The 25282-nt window shown below is 43.5% G+C and overlaps 2 protein-coding genes across 2 annotated transcripts in view; both read left to right on the forward strand.

The window, feature by feature from the left end:
* Positions 1–618: 618 nt before the first annotated feature.
* Positions 619–6005, forward strand: LEPROT (leptin receptor overlapping transcript). The gene is made up of 4 exons (XM_059478711.1): positions 619–672; positions 924–999; positions 1841–2027; positions 3622–6005. The coding sequence occupies exons 1-4, from the start codon at positions 657–659 to the stop codon at positions 3736–3738; spliced, it is 396 nt and encodes a 131-aa protein (XP_059334694.1). The 5' UTR covers positions 619–656; the 3' UTR covers positions 3739–6005.
* A 16119-nt stretch (positions 6006–22124) lies between these two features.
* LEPR (leptin receptor) overlaps positions 22125–25282 on the forward strand; it is a 28256-nt gene continuing 25098 nt past the window's right edge. The window contains exons 1-2 of the mRNA XM_059478305.1: positions 22125–22179; positions 24228–24521. Coding sequence (XP_059334288.1) covers positions 22140–22179; positions 24228–24521 — 334 coding nt within the window. The 5' untranslated portion in view covers positions 22125–22139. The remainder of the gene's footprint in view (positions 22180–24227; positions 24522–25282) is intronic.

Raw genomic sequence — 25282 nt, forward strand, 5'->3', positions numbered from 1 at the left:
CATTCTTGGGGCAAAAAGGCCATTGCTGAATTAATAAGGCTGTTTTGGGGTAAAAAGGCCGTTGTTGGGGCAAAAAGGTTTCTCTTGGGTCAAAAATGGGAGTTCGGATGTGTCATATCAAAAAATCCAAGGCTTGAAAAACACGGCTTTAAAAAAAGCTGTCCCTTTCTACGTGTGGATTAGCACAAGGGTGGACGATGCAGGTCCTGAGGTGGCCCTGCTTGAGGCAAACGAGCCGGCTCGATTTTTTGGGGTGAAAACAGAGGTTTTCAGGAGCACCTACAAAACGGCAGCGCCTGAGGGGCGGGGGCTCTTTAAAGCGGTGTTTACGGATTCAAATCCACACAAATATACATTTGTGCACAAATATACTCTCCTTACGGACAGATGCGAATTTAACGCACGCACATACACGTTTTTTACCCTCATACAGGGGTTATATATGAGAACACGCGGGTTTTTGCGGCTTTTTACGTGCATTAAACCCCACTCGGGGCCGTCCCCTCAGGACACCCCGCCCCCTGCCGCGAGCGCAGGCGTGGCGGGAAAAGGCGCTCCCGCCCCCCGCCCGCCCTTTTAAATGCTCGGTCACGTGACGCGCGGTGAAGGGGCGTGGCCAGAAGGCGGAAGTCGCGCGGTGCCAACGGAGCCCGGACATGGCGGGCGTGAAAGGTACCGGGGGCTCCTTCAGGAGGGAGCGCGGCCCGGGCAGCGCCTCACGCGGGGGCGGGCGGCCGGGAGAGGCGGGGAGGGGTGCCTGGCACCGGGGGAGGTGGTACCCGGCCCCCGCCGAGGGATGCCCGACCCGCGGTGAGGCGGTTGCGGGTGCCCCGGGAGGGATGCCCGGTGCCTCACGGGCTGGTGCCACACGGGTCCGGTGCCTCACGGGCCGGTCCCTCACCGCCCGCCCTGTGCCGTTGCAGCTCTCGTGGCCTTGTCGTTCAGCGGAGCCATCGGGCTGACGTTCCTCATGCTGGGCTGCGCCCTGGAGTACTACGGGTGAGCGGGCCGGCGCCCTTCGCAAAGTTTCTGGTTAAAATCCATTAATTACAGCGTTTATTTTATTATTTAACGGGGCTCTTTGGCTCCTCCCGCAGCCCCCCGCTCCCAGGCTCTTGGCACGTGGTGCTTTGTTGTGATTACACATCACTTCCTAAGGCGGTATTTGCATTAAAATAAAAGCACTACAGACAGCCCTGTGCTGCCTCAGGGAAAGCGGTGCCACCTTGCTTTGTAATCTCACACCAACATTTCCTTAATTTCCTGTTCCTTTGAACAATCCTCCCACAAGTTTCCTTTTGGGATGTCCCCACCCATGGCAGGGGCTGGAGCTGGGTGAGCTTTGTTCTGTAATTCCGTCATTCCGTGTCTGTAAAACACTTTAAAAACTCGCAGGAGGCTCCTGAGAGCTGTGATACAGAGAGATGGGAGGGTGTGCCTGCTTCATCCCTGTAGTTTGTAATTCTGTGTCTGTAAAACACTTTAAAAACTGGCAGGAGGCTCCTGAGAGCTGTGATACAGAGAGGAGATGTGAGGGTGTGCCTGCTTCATCCCTGTAATTTGGGAATGCTGCTCCTGTTCCTGCCCCAGTGCATTTCCTGCTCCCTCCGTGCTCAGAGCTGAATCACCAAACGGATTCAAAACTGAATGCAAAAGTAAAATAAATGAACCCTTGCTGCATGCTGCTCTATCAGTGCAGGGAAATCCAGGTGGAATTGCCCCATTTTGGGTGCAGTCTTCTGATCAATCCACTCTTCAAGCCAAAAAGCAGCACTAGGAGTTTTGCACCAGCTTTGTGCCCGAGGTAGCTCTTTTAACATTGTTCTCTGCCCCTCCCCAGCGTGTACTGGCCCCTGTTTGTGCTGATCTTTTACTTCATCTGCCCCATTCCCCACTTCATTGCCAAGAGGGTGGGAGATGACAGCGATGCAGCCAGCAGTGCCTGCAGGGAGCTGGCCTATTTCTTCACCACGGGAATTGTTGTCTCTGCCTTTGGGTTCCCCATCATCCTGGCACGGGTGGAAGCAGTAAGTCCTTGCTAATTTTTCTTTTCAGGCCCCACTTGTTGTGCATCATCTTCAATCCTGCTTTTTTTCATTACTCTGCTGTCTCCGGGTGAAAATAATCCACTGAAATTTGCTTTTTTGATGTGATAAAAAAAAAAGAGCTCGCATGACTGAGAAGTTTTTAGCTGGTGTTTTTCCCCTCCAGCCTTGTTTAGGCCCAACCCAAGATAACATCTCCTCCTGCACCTCATGCCTCTGTCTCATGACCCTCTGCATCACTTCTAGCTCCAGCTTCCTTATTTTTCTCTTGGAATTCCTGCTTTCTCCATTCAGGGTGCTGCAGACCTGGGGGCTTGGGAGTATTAGGAGTTAAAAGATAAAAGGCCAAACTTCCAGAGCTGCTCTTGTGGCTCTCAGAGCATTTCCAGGTTTGGCCTCTGAAAACCTGAGGGAACTGTGCCTAAGTTCTTTCCTCTTTGCTTTCTGAACTTCTCCCCAGTGGTGAGATTTTGGTCACATTTGTCTGAAAGGCAAAGAATTCCCCCAGTCCCAGTGATTTTCTCAGTCCTGTTGCTTTTCCCTTTCACTCCTTTAAAATTTGTGTACTTGCTCTGAATTTATTGATTTACACAATAAATACATTTGTAAATACATTTATAAATACATGTATATACATACATTTATATATGTTATATATTTATATATATTATTATAATATATATTATATATAATATACATTATATATGATATATATTATACATACAATATATACATTTATAAATACATTTATAAATGTTGTGTACTTGCTCTGAATTTGTTTACACAATAAATACATTTATAAATGTATATATACATTTTTATATATATACATACATTTATATATATTATTTTATATTTATATATTATTATTATATATATATTATACTATTTATAAATACATTTATAAGTACATTTAGAAATACATTTAGAAATACATTTATAAATGTTGAGTACTTGCTCTGAATTTATTAATTTACACAATAAATACATTTGTAAATACATTTATAACTGTTGTGTACTTGCTCTGAATTTATTGACAATGCCCAATCCCCCTGCTATTTTTATTTTGGAGGTGGGGCCTGGCAGCAGCAGAACAACCACGAGAGGGAACTCTGTTGTGTGTTTTGGGAGTCAATGTTCCTTATTTAAGTAAATTACTTCTGCAGCTCATGAATAAAGAAAAAAGCTGTTTACTTTTAAATCCACGTTTTCCCTGCCTGTGACTTGTTTAAAAGGAGATATTTTGATTTTGTTGCTTGGCAATGCAAGGAGAGCACTAATTTCAGCAGCTTTCTCTCTGATTTAGGTGTGTTTCAATGATTTGGAAGGCAAGTCATCATTTTCTTCTCAATCCTAGCAGTAGCTTGGCTGAAGTGTTTATTAGTGATACAAGTGGCTGCTAATTGAATAATTAGTCACACAAATTGAGTTTTTTATTGTTTGCCTGTTCTGCTTTTAGCACCTTTCTGCAGTACTGTGATTTTTTTAGTGTTTTAGCTGATCTAATGGCTGTAAATAACTGTCCTGAGCATCTTTTCCAAGAAGTGCTTTGATTGTTGCATTTCTTGCATTGCAGATCAAGTGGGGAGCCTGTGGCCTGGTGCTGGCTGGCAATGCAGTCATTTTCCTGACCATTCTGGGCTTTTTCCTTGTCTTTGGCAGAGGAGATGACTTCAGCTGGGAGCAGTGGTAGGAGCTCTCTGTGGTGCTGGTAATTTTCAATATTTCACAGCTTTTCCCCAGTTCTGTGTGTGTGTAGAGATGTTCTAATGTGTGTGGTGTGTTATAACATTCACCTGGCTTTACATTATCATGTAATAATTTGCTTTCTTAAATGCACTTCAGCCAAAGGGACAGTGCTGACACTTGGCTTGAAGTAGTCACTAAAATGGGGAATTATGAATTTATCCTTGAAGAAGTTTACAAAAAATAAGCAGTTTTACACATTTCTCACTGTATTTGCATTGATTTTTTACTGAAATGTCATTGAGCCATTGGTCACTACTCCTGTTGGGTTTTTAACCACATAATCAGAGATTAATATGAAGATTATCCTAATTGGGATTGTTCAACTTGAGCAAATTTTCTGCTTCAATTAGGATCAGTTATTATTTCATTTACATCTCATTAATTTCAGAAAATTTGATTTTTCTTAATGATAATAAAGCCAAACATAAGTGATGCCAACTCTTACTGCCTGAGGAAAGCAAAAGAAAATAACCCTGGTTAAAAACCCTTCCACTTATGTTTGTTTAAAGATCATTTTCTCCACACAAAGATATTTTCTGTCTCTGTTCAGTTTAAAAATTGTGGCTAATAACATATTTTAATGCATCTTAAAGCTGACATGACTTCTATGAAGGTTCACAAAAGGAGAAACTACCCTCAGGACACTTAAATCACATTTTAATGTTCAACTCTGTATTTTTATGGGTGTGAATTGCTAGGAAAGGAGTGTTCTGCTGGGTAGGATTTCTTATTTCTTCCTTGCTTTTAACACACCCTTCTTCAGCTCCTGTTTTTTGTCTGGAAGAAGGTTGTTATTGCATTAAAACACTATATTTTAATAGCATTATCCTAGTAACCATTCACATAATCACACTTAAGAAAATCTAATTTTATTACTTTAGTTGTGTAAGAACAGAGGGAATGGTCAGTAATTAATTACTGCTGAAAGAGGAATTAACATTAAAGGACAGTTTATTTCTGGATGTTAATGCTCCATCCAAGGCATAGCAGGATAAACTTACAAAAATCCTGGGAATAACAAATTATCTGAGTGTCTTCTTCCTGCTTTTGATGAAAGCTGTTGGAACTGGGAAAATGACTTGGTTAGTGATAAACCAAATATTTCATATGAAACATCATTTCCATGTTTAAATCCTGCTGTGATTCTAAAGAAGATGCCTTTTTCCCCTACACAGTGGCACTTTTCACTCAATACTGGAGTAAAACAGTGAAATAAAACCCAGTCAGTGCCTGATGGTAAATTCCTAATGCCATTGCTAACAATTCCATTTAGCTCCACTTGGATTGGGGCTGGGTTCTGGAAAGCTTTTACTCCATTTATGTACCAAAGCCTGAGATAGAAATCTACAAAACTACTCAGTTACTGGTGGAGTTTTGGGGAGGAAAAGCAGCTGAGATGGAATTTTTCCTGAAAAGAAATCATTCTGTAGTGTGTGACAGGAGCAGTGAACAAGGACAATCTAAAGGGACCAGGAGGACCAGAAAATGCTGGTTTAAATTGCTTTTTGCCAAATTTTTCCATTGTACTGTATCCCCTTTGGGCTGTGGTTGGTGGGGACCTCATGGGTGGTGAGTAGAGAAGGTCAATGCTTTTTTATTATTGTTTTTATTATTTGTAGTATTATTTGGAAGTAGCTACGTGCACTAATCCCTAATGTGAATTTCATGCAGTTTTCACGTGGACTTTACATTACATGTTTAAAATTGTGTTGGAATCATGGAGATCTTCCTTAACCTCTAAAGTAAATTTACTTTGTTATCAAATATGGTAAAAAATAATATTTCAGTGGGGTTTTTTCTCCAGAGCTTCACTCCCACTGAGCTCTGATGGTCTGTACTGGGAATTGTGTCCCATCCCTGCAGTGGGAGTTTATTGTGCTTTCTCTGGAATGGTTTCCCTGCGTGGAAGTGAATACTGTGTATCCAAAGTGCCTTAATTTCCACATAAGGCTGATTTTTGTGGCTGCACCTCCATGGCAAGATCAGTGTTCCATGATCAGCTTTTCCCAAAGCTTCCTTGCCAGCTCATCCTGTTCCTGCCATTGGGAGTGCAGCTTTTGTACCTTTTGTAAACAGTTTTTTATGATTGCCATATCCCTGACATCAGCAAGTATTAAAACATGGACATTCAAATACCTTCTACTTTTCTTTCCAAGCTGCCTACTAAAACTGACTTTTGGAATTGTCTAATAAACATATCTGATGCTTAAAGATTTGTCTGTCTGTAATTTCAAGAGGTGACAACAGGCAGGTGTGAGGGGGCAGGTAAAACATGTCCAGTGCTGCTTTCCTGGTGTGGAATGGGCAATTCCAGGAGCCATGGGAGTGGAATTCATGTAGAATGTGTTGGAAAGGTAAAGGATGACAGTTTATTTCTTGGGTTTGTGGTGAATTTGGGAGGTTTTTGAAGCACTCCATAAAAAAGATGGGATGTGAGGTAGTGCTTGAGCTTTTCCCTTTCTTCCAGGGAGTCTGGATAAAATCCATTCTCTGCCAGCAGGGCAGGGATGCAGGGGGCATCAGAGCTCTCCTTCTCTTCCAGGTCACTACTCCTGGTATTAAAGTGATGAAAATATTAAAGTGGGGAATTCTGATCTCCCCAGAGCTTGGGAAAATGGAGTTACTGAATCCCCCACAGTGAGGAGGAGTTTGTGGGCTCTGTTTGGGAGGGCTGGAGATTCATTTTCACAGCAGTGCCCTGAGTGTGGGGCTCTGGAGGAGGTGAGTGTGGGTCACACCTGTGCACAGGGAGTGCTTGGGAATGCTGCTCACCTTTGACAGGGTCACTGCAGCTCCAGGCTTGCTGAGCTCCCCTTTGTAACCTGCTGCTGGATTGGGGGTGTTTGTGGGGGTAACTTTGATTTCCTATCCCGCCCCTGTTCAGCTGTTTTTCTTCACTTATTCCCTGTCACATCCTCTGGGATGGGTTAAAAACCAGCACAGGGGGTGCTGGTCCCAGTCTGGCACTGGTTTCGTGGGTTCTTCAATCCTCTCAGAAGCTGGTAACCTCTCTGAGCAGTTGTTAGGACCTTGGGTAACTTCCTAAAACCACTGAACAGCCTTTAATCCCACAAAACGAGTGTAAACTTGTTACACCAGGGTGATACCAAACTGTCACATTTCAAATTGTGGTGACAAACTGCAAATGGTGGAAAGCTCTAAGATGAGTTTTCTAACCCTGATCTCAATTCTTACCACAGCAGGACTTTTCAGATGCTGTCTGTTTGCTCTGCAGGGATTGTTTGGGCTCTGGTAAAGATTGGACAGACTCTCATTAAGCTGGATGCTCCCCAGGTACTAATGAGCCATTGATTTGTTTAGGTGGCCCTGCAAACACAGGCCCAGTTGCTACTGCAGGGCTTCCCAGGGAAAATCTGATAAAATGGGTGAGGAAGCATTGGCTGCTGAATTGGGATCAAATGTTAAACATCAGCTGGAGACATTTTCTCAAAAGTCCTGTTCTGTATTTATCTTGTTTTATTGCTTTGCTTTTGCCCTTTATTTTGAGGTTTGGTTCAGCTGTTATATTAAAAATGGGTTATAGATGTTTATTCCCCATGACCATGTTTATTTTTTTAATGGAATTATTATTTTTTATAGAATAGTTCTAGATTGTAACAAATATTCAGGATATTTATCTTTCTAATGGACTGGTTGGTCCCTGCTTCCTCTCCCACCCCTGGTCTGCCTGTGCAGGAGATTCTACACCTGGAGTTCCTTCTGCCCACCTCTGCTGGGGACACAACAGGGATTATAAAATTATAAAAACACCCCTCTTTTCCCTCAGGAAATTCCTGGGGAACAGGTGGAAGATTGTTTTCCAAGTGAGACTCAACCCATGGCTTTCTTTAATACAGCAATTTATATGTAGCGAACATAACTGTGCAAAATTACACATAATGTTAATAATAAATACACATTATACATGATAATTACCCCCCTCCTGCTGCAGTTTTGCATTCAGGGAAGAGTTCTGTGAAATGATTATAAGAGGAATTTCAGCTCAGCCCAGGTGTTGGGGTCTGAACCCCTAATATTTTTTAGCTCTTTGCCAAACTGGCGGAAATTCCCTGGTGGAAACTGCCTGTGTGACATTGTTACATATTTTCACTAGTGCATTTTCTTGGGGAATGCTGAGAAAATGAATTGCTCACTGTTGTGGAGTTGAAAAAACCAAAGCAGAAATTGTATTCAGGCTGGAGTTTTACATTACTTGAAACCCTGAAAAGCAGAATAACTCTGAGGTACAAACAGCAATGTTGGTGTCTCTGGTAGGTCCAGGGGGGCATTTCAGGTTACCAATGCCTTTGAATTTTGATTTATCACTGCTTGGAGCTTCATTTCCCAACGCCCTGACTGTGCTGCTTTCCCTTTCTTGGTCCATGGCAATAAATGGCGGATGCTGCCTGGGTGGTTTTGGGTTTTTGGGCATTTGGGGACAAGTTGAAGGGTGTTTAAAGTGCCTTTGAAAGCAGCACTTGGAATAAGAGGATTGAGGGTGGCATTTGTATGTTTTGCTTACCCTCTGTTGGGACTGTTTAATCTGGGGTTGGGATTTTGCTGCTCTGCTATTTCCCAGTATAACAGGAGCCTTTGTTCCCAGTTCTCCATCTTTAAAGGGGAAAAATCCTTTTCCACCACCCAGAGACAAAGCTGCAATAGTTGTCACTCTCTGGCTGCTGATCAAGCTGTCCCTGGGGAAGCTGATGGGAATTTGGGATCAGGGGGGTGCAAGCCTGACCCAGCTGGGCTGGTGACCCCTCCCATGTGAGGGGAGTCACTGTCCTTGGCTCAGGGGGTGGCATTCCTGGCCGTGCCTCACAGGAACGGGCTGTTGGATCCACAAATCCCTGCCTCGAGCACAGGGAGAGGATTTACAGCTTGTCCTTGTTCCTAGAGCACAGCTGAGTGTCACAGTGTGGCAGGTTTTTATCACCACATAAATGATGTCTTAAACAGCTCCAGGATGATAAAACCGTTTCCCATATAAAAAAAAATCCCATAAGAAAACTCTGTTCAATTTTACCAGATTAAGAAATGCAGAATATTTCTCCTGCATACAGAAATACATTTTATCTTTGAAATCATATTATACAAACTAATATCACTTAGCCAGTCCAGAGTATCCTGTGTTTCCTTCTCATTCCTTTAAAGATTGCATTCCTAACAAATATTTTTCTGCTTAATTAAAACCTACAGCAGAAAATAAATCAGTTTTCATGGATCTCTTAAGAGCCAGCCAGTCCTTAGACACAATTTCCAAGTGCCCAGCCTTTATCTGGGAGTCTCAGAGGTGAGGAATGTGCAAAGTTAATTGGGATGCAGCCAATTTCCTCAATTGGGATTGGGATTATTCACCTCCCTTTGGACACCTGAGGATGATCACAGGTATTTCTGTTTCTCTGCTCTTTCACAGGGGTTGATTTGTCATATTTGGAAGGTTTTTAATGTCAGAACAATTGTTATGAAATACAAACCTTTCATCACTGCTACTGATGTTTGAAAAGAAATGTGTTTGTTTTACTGTGTGGTGGTTTGAGATGGTTGCTCAAGCTTTGTGGGCTGTGAGGTATTTTTAAAGTGTGGCCTTTGGTTTGGTGTGAAAAATTGCCCAATTAACTTAATTTTAGTCTCATCTTCATGTTGAGGCAGTGATGCTTCTGACAAGTGATGGAAGTCACTGTGAATGACAGCACTGCTCCCTTTTCCTTTAGTGATGGGAAGAAGTTAAACAGAAATAAAGTCAGTTGGGGGGTATCATTTCCAAATAGAACCCAAACTTTTGGATTCTTTGCAGAATTTTAAGTAAATCAAAGGGCAAAACCAATTTTCTGCCACCTGCCTGACACTGAAGTGCTTTTATTGCCCACGACTCTTCAGTTTTGTGTGAGGTGCTCCAAGTTCCTGCAATAATTACATTTTCTGCTCTGTAATGGGCAGGTAATGAGGTAAACTCATTTTGAGGGTCAGTCAACACCTGATTTCCTGTAGCACTTTTAGTAATCTCATTAAATGAATAGTAGCTAACTTTTAAATGGCAGTAATAGGTCATTCCTTAGGGCTGTATTTTTATTTGGAGACTGAGTGTGGCAGCAGGGTTTGGTCCCATTTAAACCTCAAAACTCCTGCCCCAAAATGAAACCTTTTGAAATTAGTGTTATTAATCAATAGTCAATTTTATCTCTTATTAATCCATGTACAAAGAAATAGCAGTGGTGATGTGGAGGGAAAGAGCTGATGTTGAACTGGGATGATTCAGGGGTGCTCAGATATCCTGCAGCCAGCTCCAGGTTGGAATTAAATAAATTAATTAAATAAATGTGACCTTTCTGAAGGGAAAACCTGTCTGCACTGAATAATCAAATCAGATTATTCAGGATTTGTGTTTGGCAGCCTTCAAGGGAGGCGTTTTGCCACAAATACCTGATCAATAAGGGAGAGTTTAGAGATGTGAGTCCAAAACTGGCATTTTAAATGTGCAGGGCCTGGGGTGTGAGTGGAGGCTGGAGGGGGTTGTGGGTATGAATGTTCTGCTCTTGCCTGGTGTGGTGTGAACCACTGTGGGTGTGGGATTCCTGTCTGATTCCCTTGGAACTCTGCTTTTTGAGGAGCTCCTTGCCAAGTGTGGGAGAGCTGATCCCTGCCCTGCTCATTCCTATTCCTGCAGCCCCAGCAGTGCCTTGGCCTCTCCAAACTCCTGCAGGAGCCCCTGGCAGAGGCTGCTGGTGGTGCCTCAGGTTTGGCTTTTCTATTTTCGCATTCTGAGCTGCTTTAGTGTGTGGGGCTGGGCTCACATTCAGGGATGCTGAGCTCTGTGCACAGAGCAGGGAGACAAAACAATTCCTGCTCCAGCTGGGCACCAAGGACAAATGATCCAAATCTCAGCCCCAGAGCACAAACCCCGTGGGCTGGAGAGAGAAAAACAAGCAGGGTGGGACTGCAGGGCTAAAGCTGGAATGGGACAATGAACTGCAAGGTGCAAATGGAGCAGAGCTGATCCCAGGGACAGAGCCCGTGCCCGCTCGTGCATTTTGGGGCCATTTTGGTTCATCTTGGGTGCAGCCCTGGCTGGGCTCTGGTGCTGCCCAAGGTGGATCCATGGAGGAGATCCTTGGAATCAATCCCTGCTTTATTCTGGGACTCTGCCCAGCCTCTGCTCCAGGGCAGCCTGCACAAGGCATCAGTGCTGCTGCCTGAGGGAACATTCCCATGTGGAATTCCTGGGGGAAAGGCACACAGAGCACCCCTCTCCATGGGCCAGCTGCTCCCAGCCTTCTCCAGAGGCACCAAAAACTGGCAATGGCTCTCCCAGGCATCCCATTTTTCTCCCAAAAACTGGGAATGGCTGTTCCAGGCAGTGCTGATCCCATTTTTAATGTCAAAAACTGGCAATGGCTGTCCCAGGCTGTGCTGATCCCATTTTTCTGCCAAATAAAGAGAGAACAACTTCAGAATCCACCATCCAAGTGTTCCCACCATCCCGTAAATCTGAGGGCACAGCCTCCCAGTGCCTCTCACAGAGGTTTCACCCCTGTTTGGTGGGACTCTGTGTCCCCAACCCTTTCCCTGCTGTCACAATTGCAGGATCATCCCTTCACTCACACTCCTCTGTGCCAGCACTATCTGGACACATCATTCCCACCCCAGAAGGATCCATCTGCTTCTTGTTCTTGCCTCTTCCCATATCTTCCCTTCCTAGCCCAGTTTTTCCTGTTTTCCCACCACACATTCAATATTCCTGTATTTTTCCCCCTCATGCAATTCCTTCTCACCTATTATTATCTAGAAAATGAGCAGAAAATGAACATCTCAGCACATGGATCCAGCCATTCCACACTCCAGCTAAACAGGGATGAAATGCTCCCAGATTTTGAACACTGAAACCCAAATCTTCCAAGGATTTATCCAAAACTTAGTGCCCAAACCTGTGCTTAGTAGGAGCTGAAAATTGGACACTATTCCAGCACTTCCCTTGATGTTTAGGTGAAATACTCTGATTTTTGAGAATAATGCCACAAAAAAGAGCCATGAAATATGTGTGAGGTTGTCTCTTATTTAGAAATGTTATTTTCCCTCTTGGGATGAAGGATGTGTGAGGTTGTCTCCTATTTAGCAATGTTTTCTTTCCCTTTGGGGATGAAATAAGTGTGAGGTTGTCTCTTATTTAGGAATATTTTTTTCTCTTTTGGGATGGTGGGACAAGGTGGGGGAGGATCCTTGTCCCACCCATTTTCAAACTTCTCCTGCTCTAATGAAAAAGTGGTGGCATTTAAAAAAAAACTTTAAAGCCCCTTCCAACCCTTCCATGATTCATTTATTGTGGGCATGAGTAGATGGGGTTTCTATTTCATGTTGGATGAAACTCATCACTGAGATATAAACATTTAAGTAAAATCCTCTCCCCATAGCCAAAACCACAAAAGTGGCCTCAATTTGGATTAAACCCCCCATTTGATATTTTTTCTGAGCCTGTGACTATCACAAACTGAATTTTTTGACAGATTTAGAAATGCTTAAATTGATAAAAAGCCTAGATTTATTTTTTTTTTTAATGAAGGCATTTATTCAAAATACCTTCCCCTTTTCTGCAGCATTTCTCTGTGTGCCAGCTCTGTGCTGTGAATTCCTGGTCTCTGTGTGAGCTCCCACTTGAGAACCCAGATTGGTGCCAGCTTTTCTGAAGTGCTGCTGGAAATAGATCCCAGCACCACCCCCTGAGGGAGAAAGTGGTGGTGTTTGCTTTCTCCTCGCTGAGATGGAGCTGAGTGTGTCACCCTGGCGGGGGCTCTGGGGACAACAGACCAAACAACGCTTTGGAATCAAAGTCAGTCCTGCTTTTTCATGGCTGTGGCATCAGCCAAGCTGGCTTTACATGGCCAGCAGCGTTTGGGCTCTTCCACAGTCCCATCCATGCACGTGTGCACTGAAAGCTGATTTCAAATGGTGCTCATCAGGAAGAAAAATAGAAGGAAAAACAGAAGAAAAATCAAGTCAAGCTTTTTGAGAGGTGTCCTTCGCTCTTCCCTTTTCCTTTTTATTTTCCAGCTGCTAATTCCTGTAAAGGACATGTGTGACTGAAAAGTCTTTTTAGGGGAATTGGGAGCCCTGGGTGCTTTCATTTCCTCACCTAAAGAGGGTCATGCTTTGCTGTGTAAATGTTCTGGTGCTGTTCAGTGAAAGCAGAGTTGGACCAGGGAAACCTCATGGAGGAGAAGAAAAGCAAAATTTGTCCTGTTTGATGGAACTGTAGAGTCCTGGAAGGGTTTGGCTTGGAAAGGCCCTTAAAGCCCATCCCATTCTCATGACAGGGACACCTCCCACTACCCCAGGTTGCTCCAAGAGTCCAGCCTGGCCTTGGGCCCCTCCAGGGATGCAGCATGGATTTCCGCAGGCTGCAGTTCCCTTTTCATGCAATCCTTCTTCTCCCTGGCACCAGCAGTGCTGTTCCCACTCACAGGGCTTAGTCACTGCAAAGCCAACCAGCTCAAATGCATCCTCATTTCCAAGCTGAGAAGGAAAATACTCCGAAAAAAGGAAATTATTTATTAGAAAACAGCTTTGCCATGTAAAATATCGGCGTGAAGCACAAAGGTGAGCAGAGCAGATTGGTTTTCTGTACCTCAGAGGCAGCATGAGCACAACCTCTGATGTAAATGTTACTATAGTAACAGTGGTTTTATTTAAAAGCCCATTAAATAGACATATCAAACACATCCAGCCTGTCAAAATGAAAGTCAAACTGCACAGCCTGCTGCTTCAAGGACCACTTCTTTTTGGCCAAACTTGTATATTTTGCTGCAATTTCCCCCTTGAATGCACTCAGGATCCTCTTTTTCCAAATGACACCATGGCTCTTGGGAAATAAGCTGCACTAATGGTGACAGCACTAATTACCTGGGACCTCTTGTGCAGCCATGTGGAGGCTTAAAAAGGGATGGAAATTGGCTGTAGATCATTCCCTTCTGCCTCCCTCAAAAGCTTATTCCTAACAGAGCTTAACTATTGAAAAATAAAGAATATATTATGAAATATTATCTGGTCATCAGCTGTTCCACAGGTTCAGATGAACTTCCCTTGGGTGAGTTTGGTGCCACTTGGTTTTCCTCCCTTTTTTCCTTCTTCCCTCTCCATGAGCAGCTGCTGTGGCTCTGCCCCTCCTGGCCCAGTGTCAGTTCTGCCTCTCAAACCCTGCTTTGATTATGAAGTAATTACAGATTTGCATAAATGAAGAGTCATATCTTGTGAATATCACGGGTTTTATGGGTTCTGTGCTGGTATTTTTAATTTTGGAAACTTCCCTGTGCTTGCTGTGGTGCAAACTCCTGGTGTTCTTTGCCTAAAAGATGAAGAGTTTGGACAAGGGATGGAGGGACAGGAAAAGAGGGAATGGCTTCACCTTGGAAGTGTGAAAAACACCAATCCCTTGTTTTTAAAAATTTTCAAAGTTAATAGTAATAAAATGGTTCTAAAAATAGTAATACAATTAGAATGATAATAATTTGGACAATTTGGATTAGGACAATATGAGACAATAGAACTAAAGAGTTACGGACGTCCGGGTACCTTTTTCTGGGCAAAATAAACCCAAAACCAACCCACATTAACAGAGGATTAACTTTTAAAAGCAACAGCCTGTTGCATATTCATACACCTCACACATGATGCATAAATTCCATTCAAACACAGGATTCTGGCTGGGCAGTGTCAGCTTCTTCCTCTGAATCCTGATGGTGTCATCCTGCCCAAGCGAGGTGGGAAGAAGTTCGTTTCTCCTGATAATGGGGCAATAAATTCTCTTTCTCTGAAAGATTTCAGTGTCCCGTGGCTGCTCTCTTAAAAAAGTATCCTACACAGCATAGTTTCCATTTTAACATTTGTTATAACCTAAAACTCTATTTAACACACTGCTTAAGAGAATTAATACAGCATAACTTTCTAACACAACACATATAATATTCATTTGAATACTTGCACTAAGCCAATCATGAAATACGCATTTTTCACAAAAGGAAAGTGGGTCTGGATTGGATGTGGCGAAGGAATTCCTGGCTGTGAGGGGGGCAGGCCCTGGAATAGAATTCCCAGGGAAGCTGGCAATCCCTGCAGTGTGCCAGGCCAGGCTGCACGCCCTGGGACAGTGGGAGGTGTCCCTGCCATGGGATGGGATTTAAGGTCCCTCCCAACCCAAACCCAGCCTGGCATCTCTGCTGCTCCTCAGAGAGTGGATGTGGATGGAGAACCAGGCAGGAGATGGACTCAGGAGAGCTGAGCAGGGATTTTTATTTGTAAGAGATCAGGGAGTTATTATGATCTGCCACACAGAGGCTCTGTGACTGTATCCAGCATAATTGGTGGAAGGAATTGCTTTAATGTCACATTTTTAAAATAAATAAACCCTCAAGGCTGAAGTTTTGTTCTGTTGGAGAACAGTTCTGTGTTTCTTGCTCACACTTAGATTCAAAACATGCACATAGGTCACTGAAGTCTTCTCATGTGCTTTGCAAAACCACTTGGGGCTTGGTATTTTATGGTATTTTGTTGTTTTTCAACATGAGACTCGTTGAAAGGCTTCTGGCCCCTTGGTATTTCTCTAATGCTTTGAGAGAGAAAATCTGAGGTGAAACGTGGAGGCTGAGAGAAAAAAACCAACATTTCCTTGTTTATATTTATAATAAAAGCCTCTCCAGAAGTTGTTCTGGTTCCACAAACAGAGGAGGCCCTGAGCACAGGGGATGCTGTGCTGAGGCTGGAGAACATCCTGGATTTCCACGTCCTGCTGAATAAAGCACAGAGAAACTGAAAATCCTGGAGGCAAAATGGCACTGGCAAAATGGCAACTCGCTGAGCTAATTCAGACGTGAAGAGAAACACAACGGGGATGAAAACATTTGAGCAGCAAGATGTCAAATAATCATAAAATATTAATTTATAATAATAATAAAGTAGTAGAATTCTAGAATCGTTGAAGTTGGAAAAGCCCTCCAAGGCCAGCAGGACCTGATCCCCACCTTGTCCCCAGCCCAGAGCTCTGAGTGCCACCTCCAGGAATTCCTGGGACACCCCCAGGGATGGGCACTCCAAACCTCCCTGGGCAGCCCCTGCCAAGGCCTGACCTCATCTAAAAACACAATACACAAACATTCAACAAAAAAAAAATCATAAACTTATATTTATATAGTTATAAATAAAAATATACCTTAAATAAATAAAAACTATATAAGTAAAACAATAAAAAATTATAATATAAAATATAGTTATGGAAAATAACTTTAAAAATTTAATTTTTAAAAACATAAAGAATTGTAAAAACGTATGTACAAATATATGTATTTATATATAAAATGTATATCTATATATAAATAATATTTAATAATTAAACATTTAAAATTATAAAAACATATATAAATATATATGTATTTATATACAAAAATATATATGTATAATATGTAATATTTTTATTTCATTAAAATAATATTGAATTAATATATTTATTAAAATAATATTAAAATGTTTTATTAAATATAAACATCAAAAATACAATAAAAGTAAATAAAAATAGTAAATTAGGAAACCAAAATAATTTCTATAACAACTATATATTAGTTTAAAGAAATTATATATTACCTTATAACAAAAAAAACTTATAACTACTCTTGAACTATAACCAAGTAGTTTCTTCTCTAAATCTCACAACCTCTAAAACCAATATTTATCTAAACAAATCTCCATTCTACAGGGAAATTCCTGCTGGTCCAACCTGAGCCTTGTCCTGTCCCTGTTCCCTGACCTCACCTGGTTCCCAAATCCTGTCAGGGCTCAGCCCCAGAGCTCTCCAGGAAAGCTGCTCCGTAAAGAGAGACACAATAAACTGGAATTGAAGTTTACACAAAGGATGATCAGGGTGAAAGCACAACGTAACACACGTCAGAGACCTCAGAAAGGAGGAATTACCTCTCTTCTGTCTTCCTCAAGAGGATTAAGCTCAAGGAAGTTTTGGTTTAGGTGTTACAGGGGGAAAAAAACCTTAAAAATAAATATATATTTGCATTAGTGGAGGCTTTGTAGGGGATTTTTTTTTTTCCCTGGCTGGCAGAACAGCAGTGGCACATGGGGAAGTGAAAGAAAACTCTGTCAAATGTTTGTCTCAAGATATTCTAAATAAAAGGATTTTCTAGTGGCAGCTTTTGACAGCTTTTGCTGATGCTGTGAAAGTCTGGGATGTGAAAGCTTCAGTGGCTTCCTAACCTCAGACATGAGTTGTATTGAGTCACATTTCCCAAACTGCCATACTAGAATCAGGAAATATTTTAAAAATAGAATTTATCAATTTAGAGAGGGTTATTTTAATAAGGAGCGAAATTGGCTGATGCTGCTTTGAGGAAATGGGTTGTGAATTACAGAAAGTCAATAAATAAATTAAAGCCAATCAGTGGGTTTGCTCATGGGAGAAGTGTTTACACCACCCAAAAGATAGTTCCAGTCTGGTTACTTGAGAAGAGCTTGCAAAAGGGAAACAAAAATATTTGTCTTTATAGCTCATGAAGCGGAGATAGTGGGTTTGCATTTCTTTTAAAATAATATTGCTGAGAAGAAAAACCATTGTATAAAAGCCTCAGCTGGGCCTGGCTGGGACTTTCCAGTCTCTACTTCACTGGTTTCTAAATTATTGCTGCCTTTTACAAAAGGATGAGCACAAGCAAAATTAAAGGTCCATCCTTCCTAGCAGGGCTCAGTCCTTGCTTGAAATTCCTTGAAATAATTTTTGGGTGTTGTTTTTTTAATTGCAAGCTCCTGTTAAATATGTGGTATTGCTTTACATCTGTCAACTCCTCACACGCTGAAGTGCAAAAGGGTCAAAAATGTGATTTAGTCCATTACTTGTGGAGTTAAAGGTAATTTATATCAACTGCTCTTAAATTAGAGCCAGCAAATAATGGATATGTGCATTACAGCACAACCAGGTCTTGAGATATTTGAATTAATTAACATCATTAAGAGGCGCTAGGCCAGGTTGGATGAGCCTTGGGCAACCCGGTATCGTGGAAAGTGGCAAGGGTGGAATGAGATGGGCTTCAACTCTTCCAAGGTTCTCCCTCCTGCTGTGTCTGTAGGAATTTTATTTCCTGCTCCCTTGTTATTCCTTCCTGCTCCTGCTCATCATTGGTGGTTGTATGCCAAAGAGGAGATTCTGATCCAACACCCCGGCTGTGCCCCCCTGTCAGGAGCTGTGCAGAGCCACAAGGGCCCCTGAGCCTCCTTTGCTCCAGGCTGAGCCCCTGCCCAGCTCCCTCAGGGATTCTGCAGCCCCTGCCCAGCTCCCTCAGGGATTCTGCAGCCCCTGCCCAGCTCCTCAGGGATTCTGCAGCCCCTGCCCGGCTCCTCAGGGATTCTGCAGCCCCTTCCAGCTCCCTCAGCCTCTCCTGGGGCTCCAGACCCTTCCCCGCGCCTTCCCGGTTATCCCGTGTGAGGGTCCAGCGCTTCAAACCCTTCGCTGCTCCTTCCCCGCCGTCCCGTGTGAGGGTGCCGGTGCTCCAAACCCTTCCAAGTTATCCCATGTGAGGGTCCTGGTGCTCCAAACCCTTCCCAGCCCCTTCCCCACTATCCCGTGTGAGGGTCCTGGTGCTCCAAACCCTTCCCTGCTCCTTCCTGGCTATCCTGTGTGAAGGTCCCGGCGCTCCAGCCCCTTCCCAGCTCCTTCCCGGCTGTCCTTAGCGAGGGGCCGGGGCGGGCGGGGCGCTGGGCCGGGGCGGGGCGGCGGAAGGGTCGGAGCTGAGGGGAACCGGGGAAAGCTGAGGAGGGCCGGGCTGGGAACGGAGGGATCGGGGCTGAAGGGAGCCGGGGGAGGCTGAGGGGAGCCGGGCTGAGGGGAGCCGGGCTGAGGGGAGCCGGGCTGAGGGGAGCCGGGCTGAAGGGAGCCGGGCTGAGGGAAGCGCCCGTCCGGGGCTCGCCGTCGGAGCAGCGCCGTGGCAGCGTCGCTTCAGCTGCCAGTCGGAGCCCCGAGAGCAAGGAGAAGCAGGTTGGTGAATTTACTTTTTATCCCTTTCTTTATCTCTAGTTTCCTGAACCATCCCCCTGAACACAGCCGGCAGCCTGTTCCACACCCCGCTCGCAGATCCAGGCGGTTTCAGCCCTTTCCCTCCGTCTATTCCCTGAGATTCAGCGTCAGAAAGAAAACAAAAATAAATCTGGGTGAATGCGGGCTGTGAGTCCCCGATGGTGCGGGAGCTGGGATAGAAGAGAACTTCGGAAAGTTAATGAGTGTTGCAGCATTTATAAATGTTTTTTATAATGAACACACGGAGAGCCCTTAACTTCCAAGCGTGCCCATAAGGGGATATAACCTTTAAGTGCCAAGGAATCCCAGGAGCTCTGCTCGTAAGGAAGGACAGATGCACAGCATGAATGAGGAGCGGTTTCACTACTAACAAGAGAAATTCCACGGTCTGGAGAAACTCTGAAGAGTTCGGGACGTTTTGCTGCTCTCCTCTTGGGAGAGAGGCTCCACCAGCAGGTTTAGAGCTGGATTTGTAGCTGTGCTTCTGCCCAGCCTGGGCTGACTTTATTAAAGCTTTAATATTAGCAAAGTTATTCAGTGTGGGTCCTACTCATTTCTGTTCTGTGTGCACCACTTTCTCAGAACTCTTTTTGAAGAATGGTTTTTAGTGTACTCAATGGCAAATGGAATTCCATGCTGAGACCGACAGGACTGGAAAGCCCTTGGCACCTTAAACAGCAGGTCAGAAGATGCTGTGCACAGACGTTGCTAAAAAAAAAAATTATGCTTTCTAGAGGTGTTTAATATTTAAAACCAGCTGTAGTACAGTGCTTGCAAAAATCAGGGATGGTTTGTATGGATTTCCATGCCCAGTGCAGGTGTTTGTGGGTCCTGCTCATTTCAGGTTGTGCTGAACCTGTTTCCCATGCTGATAAGTCAGAGAATTCTAGGATTTTTCACCTGTCCTGTAAATAAAAATGATCTTATTTCATTGCTGTCCTCCTTGCCTGTCATATCTGTTGTGTTTTAGTTTTAATCCCAATTCTTGGTGCTGAGCTGTTCTGTGCTTGATATGGAGAGGAATATAGTATTTACATAAGAAATCAGAAAATTTATTGTACCCAGCAGTAGCAAAGTCAGTGGTTCCAGAATAATTTAAGATATATTTGTTCAAAAGGACCCAAATTCCTTCCCTTTGTATGGACACTTCCCCAGCCTCAAATAAACCAATTTGTCCTGGCTGTGTTCATTTATTCTCTCCAGGACAGAGCTTAAAAGTTGTAATAATTCTCTTTATTTAACTTCCTGTTCCCTGTAAATGTTCCTGTAAAACTTGTACTCTTTCTTACAGTGGAGCAAGGAATTCTGGCAAGTTCACTGTTCTCACTGGAAAAGATTTTGAGGAATCCTGTCTGTTCCAGCAGTGCATTTATCCTGCCCTGGGATTTAGGATTTATCTTTTTTGCCCAAAGTTTACACGAGGAAGGCTGAACTCTGAACAGAGAAGGGGCTGTTCTGTGGCCATGCAGCTTTCAGGGCTTTTTGGTCCTGTTGAGCCCTGGGTTTGGTCAGGAATGTTGTTGGGAAAACACCTCTGTAAAGCCAGCGTAGATCCACGTGAGAGGAGATCCCAGGCTGGGCTGAAAAGTGCCTTTGCCTTCTGCTCCAAGTATGAAACCAGTGCTGACATCAGAATCTCTGATTGCTCTGTCTGGCCCTTTTCATGTCAGAATCCCAAAATCATTAAGGCTGGAAAAGCCCTCCAAGACCATCACGTCCAGCCTTGTCCCCAGCCCTGAGTTCCTTGGATGCCTCCAGGGATGGGGACTCCAAACCTCCCTGGGCAGCCCCTTCCCATCCTGACCACCCTTTCCAGGGACAAATTATCCCTTAATTTTTTCCCCTTCCATCAGGAAATTAAAAAAAACCTTTATCGTCACTAAACCACATAGAAATTATAATTTTCCTTCTGAATGGGGTTCTGGGGCTCTGTTTATTTTATTTTCTTCTCAGTGTAAATGGCTGTTTCATGGGGGAAACTCTTAACATCCAGGGCCTATGGATAACTTTGTAAATTTTGGAAATGGATGTCCAGTTGTCCTGGAAGTGATCTCTGCCAGTTTCCTGCTGGGAAGTGCTTGAAGGATGGACAGGGATTTTTCTTGCACATGGAAAAGAGGAAGATGGGCTGTTTCTCATTAATAGTGTGAATAATGTACATTTGTGTCAAATAAACTCTTTTTAAAAAGGTACTTTTTTGTTTCTGAAATTAGGGAAAATCCAACTAATTTCAGTTATTTGGAAATTACTGAATTTCTGTATCTTTGTGACATGACCTGATAGCTCCATAATTCCCCTGGCGCCTCATGGCTCTCTATAAATAACCTCTTTAGAAATAAACTAATGGAAAAGGAGCAGGTGAGATGGGCACCTACCAGCTGTGCTGAGAGCCAGATTGCCCCCTGAAACTGGCAAAGTCTGAGATTCCCTCTTTAATAGCTGAAAATGGAGCAGAGAAAGCCCAGTGGATGGGCAGGGAAGGGGATGGGGATGGCTGATCCTGCAGAGCAGAGTGCTGGGGAAGTTCAGCTCCACTGCATTTGAGGGAGAGCAGGCAGGAGACAGGGACTGGGAATTGTGACATCCCTGGGCAGCTGCCTGTGCTGCAGGTAGATATGGAACACAGGAATAAATCTATTTTCCAGGACATGCAGCCCCAAAGTGCATTACATAACCTTGGCACTGCCTCCCTTGGCTCCAGGGACGTTCTCAAGGAAGCTGTCCTCAGAAATATTCCAGGAATGGAGCCCTTTGGAGGGATTTCCTAACTGGAATTTCTCACCCTGGCCTGACTTGAGCTGTGGGTTTTACTCAGCACTCAGCTCCTGACTGCAAGAGCAGCCAAACTCTCCTCTGTGGAGCTCTAACTATAAAAATATATTTTGATTTTAGCAGAATTTATGTAACTATTGGATGAAAATACAAAAGAACGAAGTATCTGAAGTGAAGGAACAATAATGAAATTTTGCTGTAAGGTTTAGTGAAGTCTTCACTGTTGGAGTGGGTGAGTGCTTCTGTGTCTGCTGCACTTGGAAAATTCTGATTTTTCCTCCCTTTCTGGCCTGTTCTTCCTTTCCTGGTGCAGAGAGGAGTGTCTCTCCCCATCCCAGAGTGTTGGAATGAGATGGTTTTTAAGTTCCTTTCCAAACCATTGTGGTTTTCCATGATTCTGCTTACAAAGGAGTGAGCACCAACTGCACTGAAATGCGCCGAAATTAAATAATAGACTGAGAATTATAAACCCTCCATTAATTTTCTGTGTGTTTTTCAGGTCAGCTCTACAAAACAAGATGTGTTGGCAAATCATCCCAACCATGGTTGTGCTGATGGGTAAGCCACTAAAAAATAAGCCAAACCCCAGTTTGGGGTGACTTTTCAGATCAGGGAACATTGTTAAAAAATACATGTAGACTCAGGACACATCCAAATAAATGCCCTAACAGATTTGATGAGATAAAAGATTCTGGGGAGTTTGTTTTGTTGCCCTGAAGTGCAAGGAGAGCTCCTCTGCTGCCATTCCTGCCCCCTTGGTTACCACAGGGCTGCCAAAGGGAGCTCAGCTCACTCCAAATGCTGCATTAATAGACTGGGAAATGCCTCTGACAATATTGGCATCTGCTCTGCAAGGACAGCTGGTATTTGCCTTCCTTGTTAATTTTTTTTTTTATTAAAATAAGGACTATTTAAAGGGTTTTAATGGTGGTGCTTAGGGAGAAAGCAGACCCTGTAATCCAGTGGAGTTATTTGGAAAATTTGTGTTATTTTTACAAAATATGAATCAAAAAGATGAATAAATCATTACATTTAGGTACCTTTTATATACATAAACACCTTTTTTCTTGCTCTCTATGTACTTTTATCCACTCATTATCGAATACTGCATTGCTGAAATTCTTTTAAGTACCTTTTGTGATCTGAACATATTGAGGAGCTTTAACTGGAAAACCTGGATGCTCCAGAGAGATTTCCTGGCATTTCAGGGCAGTTTGTCACCATCTGATGGCCCTGCTGCTCTGGGGACAGAACTGCAGGCCAGGCCTTCCTCTGGGTCATTTTAACCTCATTCTTTCTGTTTCTGGAGAAAGGGGCTGAGCACATTTGTGACTTTATAAGATCTAGTGAATCCCTTGAGATGATCTGTGACACACAAGGGGGACGTTCCTCAGAAAAAGAGATGAGCTGGGGACGGCGCTGCTGCTCTGTCCTGCTCTGTGTCACTTTTTTGTCCTTTTGTAATCATGGATTATGGCCTGAGAGTTTGTTTGCTGCACTCCTCCTGCTGGAGGCTAATGAAGCTGGGATTTACAGAGGCACAAACTCTGTTTAGTGGGAGAGCAGGGAGCAGCAGAGCCCTGCAGGAGCCTGGCAGCACAAAATCTGTGTGGAGGGATGAGCAAAACCCTCTGCAGAATAACACTCTGCATCTCCCGGTTTTAACAGCCTTTTTTGGAGCTCTCATTTAATATTTTAGTATTATTTAACTCGTGCTCTGTGCTAGAGAATTCTGAACTTCTGTTAATCAAACAGTGCCAGAGATGTTCTGGTATTTCTTATTTTGGCTGTGGCAGGGCATAGAGCATCAATTAATTTCTATTTAATGAACTGCTTCAAATTTCTGCCCTTCCTGAGCAGAACACAAAGTGCACCCCTGCCCCTGTTCCTTGCTGTAAGCAGAGCTTTAATCTTTAAATTCAGAGTGTTTTACAGTGTTTTCCCTGCTCATCCCTCTCTCAGCCATTGTGAGCACAATTCAAGCTATGACATCCACAAATGTGCTCACAGTGGTTTTATTTTAAGTCTTGTGGGAAAAAAAAAAATTATCATTTTCCAACCTCTCACTTCCCAGATAGTGCCCTGGGGTTGTGCAGTTGCACCCACAGTAATGTTGTCCTTTTTTATTTCACAGTTACAGTGGGACTGTGTTTCATATTTACAACAGGATTATATTTGTATTGAAATGGAGCTGCTTTAAAAGAGCTGGGGGGGGATCTGTTCCAGCACTGCATGGGGAGATGAGACTCACACCCAGCTTAGGATTCACTGCAGTTTTGGTTGATAAAATCCAATTTATCCCAGAGATGCTTCACCTGAAATCTTGGCCTTGCCTTTTTCAAGAGATTGAGAAAACAGAAGTTCAGGTGCAGTGAGGGTGGGGTAAAATCTGGAATCTGTGACACCATTCAGAGAGGATGTTTTTAGTGATTTTGTCTTTACCTAGAAGGGATATTTTTATTAATTTTGTCTTTACCTGAGGGAGCAACCCCCGTAAATAACCTGATTGTTACCTATTTCTGTATCACATCAACCACTCCCTTTTAGTTGTTCAAAAAGATGAACTTTTCCTTTTGTTTTCAATACTTTCCCCTTTTTATCTGCAGACTTCCTTCAGATGGCAGCTGCCCATTGCATGGTCCATCCAGTTCCTGCCAGGAATTTCACACTGCCCTGTGTGCTGCTGAATGAGACCTTTTTGAGCCCTTTCTCAGCTGGGAGCTGGTCTGGTTTGAGGAGAGAACTTGGAGCACCCAAAATCAAGCATTTCATGAATGAAGAAAATTTTCTGTGTTGCCTTTGGAGTGCCAGCAACTTTGATTGTTCTTTGTACAGAGCAAGCATGCAGGCAAGGAAGTTTATTCCTTCAGAAATAAATCTCTCTGCTCCTCAGAAAATAGGTGGGTTTAGCACTCAAGGGCATAAGGAGTTAATTATTCCAAAAATATTTAGGGTTTTTTGTTGTTTGGGAGGAGAGGGTGGGTTGGATTAATGGGGATTCACTTTTGTCCTGGGCAGGCAACACAGTGTGGTGGCAAAATCCTTACTCAGGCTGGTAAAATCCATCCTCAGTGTGGCAAAATCCCTCTCAGTGTGGTAAAATCCTTCCTCAGTGGGTAAAATTTTTCCTCAGAGAAGTAAAATCCTTCCTCAGGGGGATAAAATCCTTCCTCAGAACGCAGTGGAATTGTACAGCACAGTTTCAAAAGGGAAAAAAAAGTTGGCTTTCTTTCTAGGGGAATTGTGAATAAAATATGGAGGACTGCATAAAAGGACATAAACCCAGATCTTCAAAGGAGTTTAGACACTGAGAGGAATATTTTAAATATTTTTGGTGGATGTGGGCTTTAAACTCCATCAGCAGGCAGGGGAGATGGAGAGCAAATGGCATCACTTCTACATGAATTATGAGGCTTTCAATAATAAATGTGCAGTAAATGTCTGTACACGGATTAGGATTTTTTTCCCAAGGATTTTTTTTCTCCTCCTGTCTCTGAGGAACACGGAGCTGGCATCCTGCTGCCAGGAATCTCCTTGACCTCAGTGGGCAGAATTTCATTCCACAAATCCCCAGCTGGGGCTGTGCCACTTCCCAGGACACAGCAACCACCATCAGCTGCATTTTCCTTCACCCTGCAGCCTTGTCCCTGAATCCAGGTAA

Source organism: Ammospiza nelsoni, chromosome 9, assembly GCF_027579445.1.
Source record: "Ammospiza nelsoni isolate bAmmNel1 chromosome 9, bAmmNel1.pri, whole genome shotgun sequence".
NCBI classification, from domain to species: Eukaryota; Metazoa; Chordata; class Aves; order Passeriformes; family Passerellidae; genus Ammospiza; species Ammospiza nelsoni.